The 16,555-nt window shown below is 41.1% G+C and overlaps 1 protein-coding gene across 4 annotated transcripts in view; it reads left to right on the forward strand.

Annotated features, from left to right (window-relative positions):
- Positions 1-15,337, forward strand: part of EDA2R (ectodysplasin A2 receptor) — a 36,009-nt gene extending 20,672 nt beyond the window's left edge. The window contains exons 3-7 of one of the 4 annotated variants that reach the window (XM_058658493.1): positions 5,084-5,262; positions 6,186-6,271; positions 8,119-8,283; positions 12,681-13,070; positions 15,098-15,337. In XM_058658493.1, the coding sequence (XP_058514476.1) occupies positions 5,084-5,262; positions 6,186-6,271; positions 8,119-8,283; positions 12,681-13,060 (810 nt within the window). In that variant the 3' untranslated portion in view covers positions 13,061-13,070; positions 15,098-15,337. Of the gene's footprint in view, positions 1-5,083; positions 5,263-6,185; positions 6,272-8,118; positions 8,284-12,680; positions 13,071-14,929; positions 15,066-15,097 lie in introns of those variants that run through there. The other 3 variants (XM_004595203.3, XM_058658495.1, XM_058658494.1) reach the window with 3 other exon arrangements.
- The last annotated feature ends 1,218 nt before the right edge of the window (positions 15,338-16,555 follow it).

Here is a 16,555-nt window from a genome sequence, read left to right on the forward strand (position 1 = left end):
GATCATTTACATATGTGTACATATGTGTACAGTTTAAGGTCAGAGATGTTGACTTTAGTTTTAAAAGTTTCTTAGTCGTTGATATCAGAAATGTATGTTTTCCTCAGTTTGTCCTTTATCTTCTGTTTTGTATATGAATGTGTTACCTGGCAAAGGTTTCTTTGGATTTTTATGTAATTAAATGTTTGTATCTTTTTTTTTTTGCCTACCAACTCTGAAATATAATTAGGAAAGATTTCTCTACTTCCACATTACTGAAAAAAACCGCTTTATATTTCATCTCAGTTGTTGCAAATTTTCATTTTTTGTATCTAAATATCTGACGCATTTGTAATTTATTCTGGTGTGTAGTGTGTGAGGAATGAATCAAATTTTATGATTTTTTTCACGTGGCAGTCCAGTTCTATCTAACACAGTTATGCAGGGGTCATACTATTCTCTGTGTCATTTAGATTTTGTTTATATGTGCTGCCAAAGTGAGCAAATCTAACACAACTTATAAAACAGGACAGACTTTCCCTATGCATTTGACATACTCAGTTTGCTCATTTGATCAGTTCATGTGGTCTTAACAAACATATAAGTTAGTATTATTTCTGAATTGATTGACAAGATTCATGTCTAGTGAATTGCCCAAAGCCACATGGCTTGTTAGTGGTAGAGGTGGGAGTTAAAGTTAGGTTTCCCTGGCACTGGGTGGATCAGTGAGTTTCATTACTACACTGTATTTCCTATTACTTCATCCTTAGACAATCCTGTCAAGCAGAGATGGACCCTGTTACTTTTCTGATGTTGTAGAAAGCAGAGACTCCAAGAAGCCTTTTGCTTTCCCAAGAAAGCCAGAGTATAAAGTAAGACAGAAGGCACCCATATCAAACCCTTCACGTGTATTGGTGCAGGATGTGGCAGAAGAGCTGTTTTAAGTACAGCTACGAGGTGTTGGGTAAGACCAGAGACTGGCTGATATTTAATCTCACCCCCGTGAAGGCATAACTTACCTAGTGTATTAATTCAGGTTATTCTAGCTGCTGTCACAAATAAATATTAAATGTTGTGATGTAACAGATCAAGGGTTTATTTCTGACTAACTTCAGTAGGAGTTGACAAGTGGGAGGATTATTCTCATTCATTTAGGGACTCAATCTTTTAGATGCTCTGTCACTGCTTCATGATTTTATTGACTGCAGTTTACATACCATATAATTCACTCAAAGTACAGAATTCAGTGTCACTTGGTATATAGCATTATTTTTAAAGTTGTTAATAATAATTATACATATCAGTGGGGCACAGTGTTACATTTCAATATATAAATATATATAACATCTGTAATGATGAAATAAACATGATCCGCATTTCTCTGTCTTTGACCTCCTTTCTTTCATTTGTTGTTACAATATATGTTACTGTGAGCAATAATCACCTCTCTGTGCTGTATACCAGTAGAATCTTACTACCTCTATTGAGTTGTGTTTTCGTTCCTGTTATTGAACCTCACTCTCCCACCAAATCCTCTCAGTCTCTAGTAATAACTCCAAGGTTCACATTAAGGGTTTTTTTTTTCTTTTTTGGGGGAGAGGAGTGTTTTAGTTATTTGAAAGCAGAGTGACAGAGAGAGAGAGAGAGAAACTTCCATGCACCAGTATATCCCCCCAAATGGCTATAACAGTCTGGCTTGAGCCAGACCAAAGCCAAGAAATTCCATCTTGGTCTCCCAGACTGGTGGCAATGGGCCAGGTCTCAAGTGCTTGGTCCACCTGCTGCTTCCCCCCAGGTACAATAACAGGAAGCAGGATTGGAAACAGAAAAACCAGATTTTGAACTTGTACTCTGATTTGATATGCCAGCTTTCAAACAGTGATTTTTTTCTTTATAAGATTTATTTATTTTTATTACAAAGTCAGATATACAGAGAGGAGGAGAGACAGAGAGAAATATCTTCCATCCGATGATTCACTCCCCAAGTGAGCGCAACGCCTGGTGCTGCACAGATCCGGAGCCAGGAACTTCCTCCAGGTCTCCCACACAGGTGCAGGATCCCAAGGCTTTGGGCTGTCCTCGACTGCTTTCTCAGGCCACAAGCAGGGAGCTGGATGGGAAGTGGAGCTGCCGGGACTAGAACAAGCACCCATATGGGATCCTGGCGTGTTCAAGGTAAGGACTTTAGCCGCTAGGCCACACCGCCAGGCCCTCAAACAGTGATTTAATCTATTTGGCAACAATGCTGGCTCCTGTTTATACTTTTTAAAAGGACTCTTCCCACTATTTTCTTTTCTTTTTAAAGATTTATTTATTTTTATTGGAAAGGCAGATATACAGAGAGGAGGAGAGACAGAGAGGAAGATCTTCCGTCCGATGATTCACTCCCCAAGTGGCTGCAATGGCTGGAGCTGAGCCAATCTGAAGCCAGGAGCCAGGACCTCTTCCGGGTCTCCCACGCAGGTGCAGGGTCCCAAAGCTTTGGGTCATCCTCGACTGCTTTCCCAGGCCACAGGCATGGATCTGGATGGGAAGCGGGGCAGCCGGAATTAGAACCGGCACCCATGTGGGATCCCGGGCATGCAACGGGAGTACTTTAACCACTACGCTATCACACAGGGCCCTCCACTGTTTTCCATAATGGCTCTACTTATTTCCGTTTGCATCTACAGTTTCCAAGACCACCACCCCCCCCATCATTATTGATAATTCTTACTGTCTTTTTGATAATAGATATTTTATCTGGGATGAGGTGATATTTTGTTGTGGTTTAGATTTACATTTTCCTGTTGGGAAATGATGGTGGGAATTTCTTCATAGATTTGTTGACCATTTTTTTTTTATTTGAAAGAGAGAGAGAGAGAAGGAGAGAGAAATTATTCATCTGCTTGTTTACTTCCCAGACTTCTGCAGCAGCCAGGTCAAAGCCAGGACCCAGGAGCTCTATCTGGTCTTAAATGTAGGCGACTCAGACCCAAGTATGTAGTTATCTGCTGCCTCTTAAGATGCTCATTAGCAGGGAGTGTATTGGCAAACAAATGAGACTTAACTCCAGGCACTCTAAGGAATACTAAGTGGTTGCTTAACCCACTACGCCACAATGCCCCCTCCATGTTCTGTTCTTCTCTGTGAAGTGCATATTTAATTCCTTTGTCCATTTCTAAACTGGATTAGTTGTTTTATTGTTATTGGGTGTTTTGAATTCCTTATATATTCTGGATATCAATCCATCGTCAGACAAGTGGCTTACAAACCTTTTCTCTCATTCTGTCTGATGTCTCTTTATTGTTTCCTTAGCTTAGCAGAAACTTCTGAGTTTGATGTAATCCCATTTGTCTAGGCTTGCATTGTTGCCTATACTTCTGAGATCTTAACCAAAAAGCCATTGCCTACTCCAATGTCTTCAAGAGTCTCTTTTAGCAATGTCATGGTTTCTGGTCGTATTTTAGGTCTTTGATCCATCTTAAGTTGCTTTTTTGCATATACTGAGAGGTAGTGATCTAATTTCATATCTGTGTCTGTATACATACATAAACAGGTAGATAGGTAGATAGATAGGTATAGATATAGATATACATGGGAAACACACATGCGCACAGAAATACGCATACACACACATCATTTTACCAGCATTGCTTACTAAAAACAAAAAAAAACCTGTCCTTTCTCCAGTGAATGTTCTCAGCATCTTTGTTAAAACTCAGTTGGCTTTATGTATTCGTGTTAATTTCTGTATTTTGTTCTATATTTTGTTTCCTTTATCTATGTGTTGTTTTGTTGTCAGTATTGTACTGCTTTTAATTTCTGTAGCTTTGTAGGATGCTTTGGAGTAAGATATTGTGATGTCTCCAGCCTCCAAGTTTGGCATGAAATGTAACCTGAATTTGTTATTTTAAAAATTCTAAGTATATAATTCAATGACATAAATCATATTCACAATGTTGTAAAACCATTGCCATGATCTATTTGCCCAACTTTGAATAAAATCCTTTTATTTGTATTGGACAGATGCATTTATATGAAGAAGGAGACAATGAGATAGAGAGAGAGAAAGAGAGAGATCTATTTGATCGTTCACTCCCTAGATGGCCTCAATGGCTGGAGCTGAGCCATTCTGAGGCCAGGAACCAGGAGCTTCTTCCAGGTCTCGCATGTGGGTGCAGAGGCTCAGGCACTTGCTTCATCTTCTGCTGCTTTCCCAGACCATAAGCAAGGAGCTAGATTGAAGTGCAGCAGCTGGGATACAAACCACAGCCCATGGGGGATTCTGGCACCTCAAGTGAAGACTTGGCCTACTACACCCCGGCACAAATCTCACTGGACTTCTTTTTTAATCACCCGAAATAAAAACTCTGTATGCATCAAAAATTTGAGAAAAAACCTCTGGTTAATATCAGGCAGTGCTTACTCTAAGGAGGTTAGGCTGCAAAGCTGGATGACCATCAGTTCCAATCCATTCAGGGTTTGGAGTCTCTGATGATCTAAAAATGATGTGGAGTATCTGGTTCAAAGTTATACTGAGTTCATATCAGACCTGAGATAAAGGATCAGATGCAACTCAAACATATCTGAACATGATCTAGAAAAAGAAATACATTTTGAAGTACAACCCAACATGATCACCTGTATTTCATTGCTAAAATGTATAAAAACAAGACTGCTGTGGGTAGTAATTATAGCTGCTTGACAAATATTTCCAACTCCTGGGGTTTGGGTACATGGCAGAATTGCGCTATTGTGGAACTTTTGAAATTGCTAATCACAAGGCAGTATGTATAACCAAGGACATATGAGCAAAATGAAAAGAGTCATTTCTGCAGGCAAACAAAGATATCAAGGTTTGGATTTTTTTTTCTGCCATAGTATCACCTACCTAAGCTATGCTGACTGTTACAGACATTTAGTTATACTGCATGCTATATACTGATTTGATAGCATTATCCTATTTTGTTCTATTCCAATTTCAACGCTGACTCTAACCTAGTAAATTGAGTTTATGGGCCAAGAATAGGGTTACAACTTTACATAATGTTCACTTGTCCCGTAGCTTCTGCTCGTCCCAAGCTCCTGTAGAGTAATGCTAACGACTCCCATCTCTCTGCAGGACTGTGGCTATGGAGAGGGGGGAGATGCCTACTGCACAGCCTGCCCTCCTCGCAGGTACAAAAGTAGCTGGGGCCACCACAGATGTCAGAGCTGTATCAACTGTGCGGTTATCAATCGTGTGCAAAAGGCCAACTGCACACCTACCTCTAATGCTGTCTGTGGGGACTGTCTGCCCAGGTGAGCCCGCTGTATTCAGCCATGCTATTCTGGGATGTTTTTTAGTTATTTACTGTTGATTTATTATTTGTTTTTACTTTGAAATGTAGAGGGAGATAGAGACAGGCTGACAGAGTTAGACAAAGAAAGATGGAAATGGAGACCTAGACCAATGTATAGACAGAGATAGTTCATCAAATGCTTTACTCCCTAAATTCCTTCCACAGACAGGCCTAGGTTAAGCTGAAGCTAGGAGCCCAGAACTTAATCTAGGGCTCTTATGTGGGTGGTAGGAACCAATTATTTGAAATATCTAACCTGCCTTCCAGGATGTACATTGGCAGGAAGCTAGAATTGGAAGTGTGTCTGCGACTCAAACCATGGTCTGATATGGGTGCAGGCATCTCGAGTGGTTTCTTAATCCTCGCACCAGTTGGTCATCCCAGGAATTTTTTTGTCCCTCAAATGTCTCTCATCATTACCCCCCAGACCATAGTTGACATATTCTCACTGTCTACATCATATTCATCTGAACTACTGGAAATGAGAAGCAGTATCTTCCCAAGACCTCCCCCGTAATGTTTCTGGCAAATGATAAGTCATAGATGAGTAGCAAACAGCTTTTTCATGGCAGTGACTCTATAAACGCCAGCTCTGAAATTCAAGCTAAATTTTACTGTCAAGTTAAAAAAAACACTATGACATGGTAGATATAAAGCAATGTTTCTCTTTGGAACTAGCTTTCCATTTAGTTTTAGAGTATGGTGAATGGGAAAAGAGGTTGAATGTCCAGGCCTCTGACATGGTACCAGAAATGGGACCAGAGAGCTGCTGGCTTCCTGGAGGGCAAGTTTCATAGAAGTTTAGGAGTGATCTCAGGAAGGACTGGTCCAAGTGCATCGCTCGTTTGGTCACCCTTCCATTCCTTATTGCTTTGACTGCAGGTTCTACCGAAAGACACGCATTGGAGGCCTACAGGACCAAGAGTGCATCCCATGCACGAAGCAGACCCCCACCTCTGAGGTTCAGTGTGTGTATCCAGTTCCCTTCTCTCATTTCCTTCCTCATCCAGTACATAGGCTAGTAAAGACTTCCCCTTTCCTGAGGAATGCAGTATGTCTCGTAGTGCTTATTATATACAGTAGCAAGGGAATCAGAATGGAATCCTAATTTCAAGTCATAATATGTATGTAACGTCCTACAAATAATTCAAACTCACTGAACCTCATTTTCGTCATGTGAAAAGCATGTGATTTACAATGACTCTTTTTCATACTTTATGCAATAGTTGTCTAGGCCTAATGAAACAAATGAGGTTTAAAAGCACTTATGCATTTCAACATTTGAACACTTAGGAATTAGTTGTGATAGATTTATTTATTTTTATTTGAAAGGAAGAATTACAGGGAGACAAAGAGATCTTCCGTTCTCTGGTTCACTCTCCAATTGGCTGCAGTAGCCAGAGCTGGGCCATGCTGATGCCTGGGCTCAGGAGGCAGGAGTTTCCTCTGTGTTTCTCATGTGGGTTTTCCCTCCTCCACTGCCTTCCCAGGTTTATCAGCAGGGAGCTGGATCAGAAGTGGAGCCACTGGTTCTCAAACTAGCACCCACATGGGATTTTGGTGCCATTGGTGAAGGCTTAGAGTGCTACACCACGACACTGGCTCCTGAATTATTAGCATACGAGATTTATGAGAAGCCCTAAGTTTTAGGAATTATGAAAGACTGATTTAAAAACTAGGGTTTAGTAAATAGCTTTCTTATTCTGTATTTGTCATCTTTGTCTCATATCTTTTTAAAAATTATTTTTGTTTTTAAAATCATGAGGTAATTAAAAGCTATAGAATATTTTAAAATGCAGAAAATAGAAAAAATGAAAATACTCAGTTACTGAGCATGAAGTTAATAAGTCTTAATATTTTGCATATTTGCTTTAGACTTGTTTTAAGTCATGAAGGCTCCATAAGCCTAATGGGATTCTTTTTTTTTTTTTTAATCCTTTCTGAATTCCATTCTGTATTTCCTACCTGTCCTCAGATACCACTATTGTTGATAGGCTATGCTACAGTAACAAATCCAGGTCTTTGTGACCTAATGACAATAGAAGACTTTTCTCTATTATGTGGCTGTGCCGTCTGGACCATGTGGCTTGCAGTTGCCAGTTAAGAGAAAGAAGTAGAAGAGATACAGTAGTTCTTAATTCCCTCAATGTGGAAATGACACATGTTATTTGCACTCAAAATGCATTGGCCAGAAGAATTCTGATGGCTTTACTGCAAGGGTGTAAGAGGAACAAAAGGGAGCATGTGACTAATCAGCAAGCGCGATAGGTCTCTGCTGTACTTTCCACTAACGTCTTAGTATTTATATGCTTTTGTGACATTTATGTATATTCATGAGCAATAAGTTCTAATATTGTAATTTTTTATGTTTCTATACATAGTATCACTGTATATACTTTTTCCCACCATTTTTTTCCCATCTGGATTATTTACATTGATATGTAAAGATTTATTACCTTGTATAATAATATCAAATCTTGGGGTTATATCATGATTTATTTGTCTTCTAGGCTACTGATGAGCATTTTAGCTTGTTTCCACTTTCTAAGGTATATAACTAGATGGAGAAAACATAGCTTATGTACCTGTCTGATTAATTATACTAATTTATACCATATCAGCAGCATAGGCAAGTACCTCTGCTTTATTCTCAATACTTTTGACTGTTCTATAGAAACTCCAAACTAGCATACAGCCTTCATTAAGGAAGGCCCCACAGAGGGGCTGATGGCTTGAGAAACTCCGGGTCCAGCATTACGATAGCTATTGATAGTGACTACTACCTCCTCCACTTTTTTTTTTTTTTGTCTCACAGGTGCCTTCCAACTGAGCTTAGTGAAGGCAGACGCACCCACAGTGCCCCCTCAGGAGGCTCCACTTGTTGCACTGGTGAGCAGTCTGCTAGTGCTGTTTACCCTGGCCTTCCTGGGGCTCTTCTTCCTCTACTGCAAGCAGTTCTTCAACAGACATTGCCAGCGTGGTAAGGGTGGCTGCTTCACGTTTTATATGAATGGGAAGCAAACTCTTATTGACAGAAAAATGGGCATTTTCAGGGATTGAAAGTTAACGGGCGTTTCCTATCATCCGGGGTGTTGATTTGGGCTCAGAGATATATATCCGGGGCAGCAGTGGAAAATATGGGACTTCAAAGATGACTGAGACAAACTTTATGAGAGCTAAGGATACTTAGTTCTTTGACGTTTCAGTGTTTCAAAATTCACTCCTTGGGAGAAGAACCTGGAGACATGAGATTGAAATCTACCTACAATGCGAATTTAACTGCTGCACAAAGGTAGACATATAGTTTAGTTCGATGAGCTCCTTTCTCTCTATTCTTTCCAATGAGAGATAAAATATTAGTTTTTTAATAAGTTGTTTTCCGAGTCTTCTATCTATATTAATGGATACAGGTTCTGGAACATGTCAGGAATGAAAAAATGCTTGACTATCTGAGATCTAACTATGATAAAAATGTGTGAGTTCTGCCAACCTATTTTCAGTATACTCATGTTTCAAATGGACATCATTGAAAACCTAGGGTCCAGAGGAATTAAAAACAAACAAATAACAACAACAACAACAAAAAACTTAGGGTTCTTTGTATTGTCAGTTTTGATGCTCCAAGAAGCATGGCCCAGCCCATAGGAAGTAGCCAAGTGAAATTCCAAATGGATGGTTTTATTTGCGGTTACAGTAATACTGTGATCTGTTTTCAGTAAAAGTTCACCAATTAACCGAATCTGGGAAAGAAAGTTTAGGTCACTGACAAAGATGAAGGATGTGGGATAATGATTGATCAGGACCAGACAGAATTAGAACTCCAGCCTACAATATTGAGATTCAGTGCAACATCAGTGAAGCTTAGGCAAAGGTACCAAAACAGACACTTGAATTAGTGAATGAAATTTCTTCAATAAGAATATAAAGTTTACTAGATTAATTAAAAGCTTAATCAGGATTCTGGCTGAGCCTACTAAGGCCAAAGCACTACCATATTTTTGTTTTGTTTTTAGAGATTTATTTATTTTGGGGGCCAGGACCATGGCATAGTAGGCCAAGCCGCCGCCTGTGGTGATAGCATCCCACAGGGGCACTGGTTCATGTCTTGGCTGTTCCACTTTCGAGTCAGATGTCTGCCTGGATAAACAATGGAGGATGACGCAACTCCTTAGGCCCCTGCACCCATGTGGGAGATCCAAAAAATCCTGGATTTGGATTGACTTAGTTTTGGCTGTTGCTGCATTTGAGGAGTGAACCAGCAGATGGACAATCCCTCTTTCTCTTTGTGTGTCTCTCCTTCTCTCTGTAACTCTGCCTTTCAAATAAAGAAAAATAATGAACGTGTATTTCTACTTGAAGGAGTTACACACATACAAAAAAAAAAAAAAAAAAAAAAACAGACTAGAGGGAGAAATCCTTCATCTGGTGGATTCACTCCCCAAATGGCCATGACAGCCAGAACTGGGTAGTCTGAAGCCAGGAACCAGCAACTTCTTCCTAGTCTACCATGTGGATGCAGGGGGCCATGCCCCTGGGTACTCCTGCAACTTTCCAGGACATTAGCAGGGAGCTGGATCAAAAGTGGAGAGGATGGGATGCCAGAGCTATATGTAGAGGATTAGCATGATATGCTACCTTACTGACCCTGTAACACTGATTTTAAAGATTTTGTTTATATATTCGTTTGGAAGGCCGAGTGACAGAGGTATCTGTCATCTGCTGATACACTCTTTAAATGGCTGTAATAGTCAGGTTTCGGCCAGCCCAAGGCCAGAGCCAAGGACTAGATCTTGTCCTCCCACATGAGTGGCATGGACCCAAGTACTTGGGCCATCATCTTTTACCTTCGCTGACACATTAGTAGGAAGCAAAGTAACCAGGACTCACAGGCACTCTGATATGGGATGCCGGTGTTATAGGCTGAGGCTTAACCTGCTATGTCTAAACACTAGCTCTACAACACTACTTTGTAAAACTTCATTTTATTTGTATGGGAAGATGTCCATTATAAACATTTTCTTGATCAGTTTGGGCTCTGGAGCCTCCCAGATGACTTTGAAAAAAAAGTTATTTGATATATTTGACTATGCTTGTGGCTTAAGTAGAGATGAATCTGGCATATCATGGGGTGTAGGACAAAAGAAATACTATTGTCCCTTTATGACCCTTCGCAGACTTCCTTTCCTTTACTCTTAGATAGCTCCTAGAATGTTGTGGCTCTGGGTGAACCATCCTGTTTCTGACTTGGAAACCCAGTGTTTCAGATAAGGGCGTGGGTATATAGCACAGACAGTGAAGCATTTGGGACCTAGGGCTCAGCAAGACAGATATGAAGGAATGTCTCAGAACACGTCTTCTTCCTCTCAGGAAGAAATAGAAATGGGTAACACATCTCTTCCCCACTTCTTTCATCAAATATTGAGAAAATTGACTGCCCCAGGAGTATGAGGGCAGTCAACTTCCTCATGGTCTCTACAGAGACTTGGAGAAGGTGCTGTGTAGCTGAGAGTAACATGCAAATTTGATCCAGTGAAAAGTACAAGAGAGAGAATTGGGCCCTATGGCTAGCTAGAGGGTATGTACCTTGTCTGAAGGAGAACCTTTTGTTACCATGAGGGAGTAGTCAGGGCTGAAAGATCTTTAAAATTCTCAAGAGAACCAGGAATACAAACTGTTGTATGAAGTAATGTAAAACACTGGCAAAGAGTGATTAAAGGGTCAAACCTGCGATAACGATGGTAAAGATCAAATACACACACGTCCAGTAGGTTCCCAGTTTGTAACTTGCCAATGGATCAGACTCATTCATTAAGGGTGTATTATTTTTCTGTCATTGCTGTAATAAATTGTTACACATGTAATAGCTTATCTTACAAGTTCCATAGTTCAAAAGTTCAGTATGCTCAGCAGGATGTCTGTTTAGTTTCACAAGGCTGAAGTCAGGATGTTGGCAGAACTGCATTCCTCGCAGGAGGCCTTTGGAGATAATCTCTTTAATTGATCACCTGGGCAAATGGCAAAATTTAGTTTCATTCTGTTGTAGAACTGGGATCCCAGTTTCTTACTGGCTATGAGCTTAAAATTGGTCCCATCTTCTGGAAGCACCCCTAATTTTTGGCACATGGGCTCTGTTTTCAAAAGTATCAATGGTGGGTTGAATTCTTCCCATGCCACAGCCCACTGCCACTTTCTCTGTCTCATTTGCCCTCCATTTCCATTTTTAAATGTTTATTTTTATTTTTCATAAAGATTTATTCATTTTTTTTTTTTACTTGAAAGCCGGTTAGAGAGAGGCAAGGGAAAACAGAGATCTTCCAGCTGCTGGTTCACTCCTCACATGGCTGCAATGACCAGAGTTGATCTGGTCCAAAGTAGGGAACCAGAAGCTTCTTCCAGGTCTCCCACATGAGTGCAGAAGTCCAAGGTCTTGGGTCATTCTCTATTTCTTTTCCAGGCCATTAGCAGGGAGCAGGCTTGGAGGTAGAGCAACTGGGACTCAAACCTGCACCCATGTGAGATACCAGTGCCGCACATTTAGGATGAGCCTGTTACATCACTCTGCCATCCCCAAATGCTTATTTTAACTTGCTTGAAAGGTAGTGACAGTCACACTCACACACACACACACACACACACACAAATGGATCTTCCGAGAGAAAGAGATCTTTGATCTACTGGCTCACTCCCCGAATGTCAAATGGCCACCATAGCCATAGCTGGCCCAGGCAGAAGCCATGAGCTGGTTGGTAACTCCATCTGGGTCTCTGATTGGATGCCAGGGGCCCAAGAACTTGAGTCATCTTCCATGGCCTTTCTAGGTACAATAACAGGGAGACAGAATGGAAGAAGAATTGCCAACACCCAGATCATCACGCTGACATGGAATGCAGCAGTTTAGCTTGCTGTGTCACAATGTCCATATATCCCTTTTCTGCTTTCATGGGGATGTGATTACACTGGACTTATCTGGATAAATCAGTATAATAACTGCCCTATTTTTAGAATTAGTCCTATTAATTCCATCTGTGGAATCCTTTTCACCATTGAACATAATATACTCTGATGTGACACCAGGGAATGAAGATCATGGTACTAGTAGGAGTGTCATAATCCTGTTTCCAACAAAGAATGAATGTCTTTTTCCTTTGTCTTGATAAATTATTTCCTGATCCAGAACCAAATTAGCCTCAATCTGATGTTGGAAAGTGAGTATTTTCTCAAACGTGTTATGTCAGCCTAGAGCTAGGTACTTTGGTTCCTAGAAGAGTGGAAGGGGAGTGGCTGTTGGAAGATGCCTCCCCATCTTGTGCTCAGGACCAGGTGCCCTACTGAGTAAAGTCCCTGCCTTTGGGTGACCTAGTGGCTTTCTGCTTTGAGTTGCAGGAGTTTCGGTGCAGTTTGAGGCTGACGAGGCAGCAGAAGAGTCATTCTTCCCCAAGCCACCTGGCCAGGAGACCAGCCCAGAGTCCCCAGTGAGTGAAAACATCTCTGAGAGCCAGCCACTTAACCCCATCCTGGATGACGACTGCAGCTCGACTCGTGGCTTCCCCACACAGGAGTCCTTTACCATGGCCTCTTGCGCTTCAGAGAGCCACTCCCAATGGGTCCACACCCCCATTGAATGCACAGAGTTGGACCTGCAAAAGTTTTCCAGCTCTGCTTCCTATACTGGAGCTGAGACGTTGGGGGGGAACGCAAACGAAAGCTCTGGAGACAGGCTGCAGCTCAATGTGCCCTTTGAAGTTGCCAGCCCTTAACTCTACTGAGGTGAGCTGGAGAGGTTGGGGTAGAAATTAGGGTTAACCCTCAAAAAATTTCCCTCAGAAGCCGTATTGTGAAGTTTGCTGGGGATGGCGAAACAACAAGCTAGGAACACTGGTGGTGGGTTGAGGGGCAACAGTAATAATGCTGATTTTCTGATCCACTCAGGCATCACGCTTCCGGGCCTAGAATTGTCAGGGAACTGACCAAGGTGCCATGACATGAATCTCTCCATCCTGGCCTATTGAAAACTCATTCAGGGCTTCAGGATACTCAGTTACGTTCTCTCACGTATACAAGTAGAATGGTATAGTAGGGAAAATAGCAACCATTGTCAGCTAGATATCCTGTATTTCAAACCAAACTCCATTACCTGATAGCTATTGAACCTTGTGTAAATCTCTCTATTTCCCTGAGCCTCAGATCCTTCACATAGAAAAAGGAAAAAGCATTACACATCTCGTAAGGTGTTGGGATGACTGAATGGAAAACATACGTGCAAGTGACTGTTATAATAACTCATGCATTCGAGGTGTTCAAACCATGCTAGATTTTCTGCCTTTCCCTTGCCTGCAGTCAAAATTTATACATCCTTTCCACATCTACTGCATTCGTATGACTTTCATAACACCTCTTTATGGTGAGCAGGTCAGGGTACATTAGCCTCATTTTATAGAGGCAAGAACTGAGAAGCAGAGAGGAAAAGAGATTTGCTCAAAATTGTAAATAAAATCAGTGGTGAAACTGGGCTAGAGCCCAGATTTGGAGTTTTTATTTTAGAACTCATTCAGTCTCACTATTGCAATTATTCCATAGCCAACACTGCTTTCTCATGGCTTGGGCAGTGTGCAATGGTATGACACAAAGTGGATAGAATTGTAATTTTCAACTAACCAGCTACTTTTCACCTCCCATTGCGATAGGTAGATGGGTAGATAGATACATAGATATTTTGCTAATGCCATGACTGCCTTAGTTTCCCAATTTCTACATCTCCTGTAAGAAAAGGTGACTAATGTCAAATCAGTCAGTGTACGCAACTTCAAGGTCATCTGACATAATCCCCCTTCCAAGGCCTTTAATTCATCTATGGTCCCTTTTATCTGAAATGCTTGGGACTGAAAGTATTTCAAATTTCAGATTTTGGAAGATTTGAATAAACATAATGAAGTGTCTTGGGGTAAAACCCAAACTTAAACACAAAATTAATACTCCTTACACTTATACCTAAAGGTAATTTCATGCAATATTTTAGTACAGCTTTATGTCAATTGCAACCCATCCATATGAGGTCAACTGTGGAGTTTTCCATGTGTGACATCACATCAGTGCTAAAAAAAATTTCAGATTTTAGAGCACTTTGGATGTTTACATTTGAGATGTTCAACCTGTATTCTCACTGGAGTTTGTATAGTCTTTAGTCATACTTGAAATGATAGAGAGCTCCCTATTGCCCAAAGTATAGTATGATTTGTGGATTTGAGTTTAGCATAAAGAAAAACAAAACTTTGTCTCCCAATAGCACTCATGTGTGAGTCCTGGCTTTATTCCTTGGACCATACTGACCTCATTCTCATCCTCTGCCTTGTGATATGCCTTTGGAGACTTGAGAAGAGCATCTCCCCGCTGTGAAGTATTTAGGTTTCTCTAAATGTGTGGAGCATGTAGCCAGACCCAACTTCATGATGTTCTCACCAATTTACAATAGAGTAAAATTTGTCATTTCCCTAGCTAGGTGGTGGAATTTTGGTTTTACATCGTAAATCATTGGTCTAACCCATGTGTTTGTTGGTGGTGGGAGCAAGGAGAGGAGGGGGCTGATGAGATTGTTTACATATTTATAACTTGTTCTACTCCCTCTCTAGGTCTCTTGGGCTCCTGGAAGCCTTGTCCCATCATTCTCTTTGGACTCTCCTGCCATGTTCCTGTAGCACAACAGCATCAGGGTGACTGTAACGTGCAGCGCGCTATGAATGGGTCACCTCTTAGCCCATTTTACCAGTGGACTCATACTCCACCATTTATTTCCCCAGAGTTGACCTACATCATTTCTTGATTCCCTGGACTAACCTGGAGAGCCAGATTTATCAACCATATTCCTACCTCGACTTCATTATAAAGAAAAGAGGAGGGAATGACAATGAATGGGGTAAGATGTTCCTGCCTGCCTTTTGTCAGGTGGACCTGGAGGAAAGGACTCTCAGAAATCTGCTGATACATCTATCTAGCACTTCAGGGAAAAAAAATTGTACCCTTCTGGGTTTAGCTCCTCTGTACCACTTTCTTCCTCAACACACACACACCCTTTGTGGTGGACCAGCTGGCATAATCATCTGACTCATGCTTTTGTGGCTGTGACAGCTCTGGAGCCAGTGCATTTGCCAAGGTCTTCCTCCCTGCAAATATTTTTCTTTAGTGGGGAGTCAAATCAGTGTGTTTTTACCTTTAACATAGTTCTGCCTAAAGTACCTTTAATTTGTATCACTCTTCTATTCTTGTCTCTTTTATGTCTTCCTATTGCCAAATCTTCCAAAGCTCCAAAGGAAGTCTGTAAATCCCAAGGGCCAAAACGGAGCTCAGAGCATGTGTCTTTGGGGTGGCAGTGAGCATCCTGCGGCTTCAGGAGCTGAAGTTCTCATTGGGGCCTAGCCCTGCAGCAGCTCAGGGACCATTTGGTGCTTTTTGGGTAGAAATGAAAACCAATCATTTTATCCTGAGCTCTTGCCACTAATTTCACTTTTTTTTTTTTCAAGTAAGAAATGGTTCTCTGGTAGAACAGGACAGTTGAGACACTAAAGGCTCAGATATGATTCATGGGTTGTTTTTAAATCTTCCCTTAAGTCCGTATGGGCCACTGGGATGGTGTTCCTTTCATAGTGTCAGATTAGGAATAAACCAAGGTTCAGACGAGTAAATCAGCTAGCTCCTTTGTTTGGGAGCAGTTTAATTCAGGATTACTGGCAATGATTCAGTTTGTAAAATCCAAGAATGTTAATAGGGTTAAGCTTTCCTGGGTTGAGAATGCTGGGGTCTGTTATGTAGATTGCACATGTGCACACACCTGTGTACCACATTTCTCATTTCGTGATATGCTTTCACAGCCTTGGATCTTTACATAGACCCTCAAGTGGCCAATGGAGATGATTCTCCCCAGCTTACAGATGAGGAAACTGAGTTCCAGTGATGGGAAACAGTGACTGACCTTAAAGTATTGATACAGGAATAAATAGCAAGGCCAGAATGTTTTCAAAAACTTCAACATAATGACATTTTCTGGAAGAGAGTGTTTTGGGGTAGAAGGATATTGATTTTTCTTAGCATATCTGTTCCAAACAGAAAATCTGTTTTGAAGGAAAAGGGGTGGATAGAAAAATAAGGCCTTTATTCCTACAGGTCAATGAGGTAATGTTCTTACCCATCATATGACACCTATCCTCGCTCCTTACCACCTAATTCACCTTGCGCCTACTCCAAGCCTGGGGTAATCTTTA

This window comes from Ochotona princeps, chromosome X, assembly GCF_030435755.1.
Source record: "Ochotona princeps isolate mOchPri1 chromosome X, mOchPri1.hap1, whole genome shotgun sequence".
Lineage (NCBI taxonomy): Eukaryota > Metazoa > Chordata > Mammalia > Lagomorpha > Ochotonidae > Ochotona > Ochotona princeps.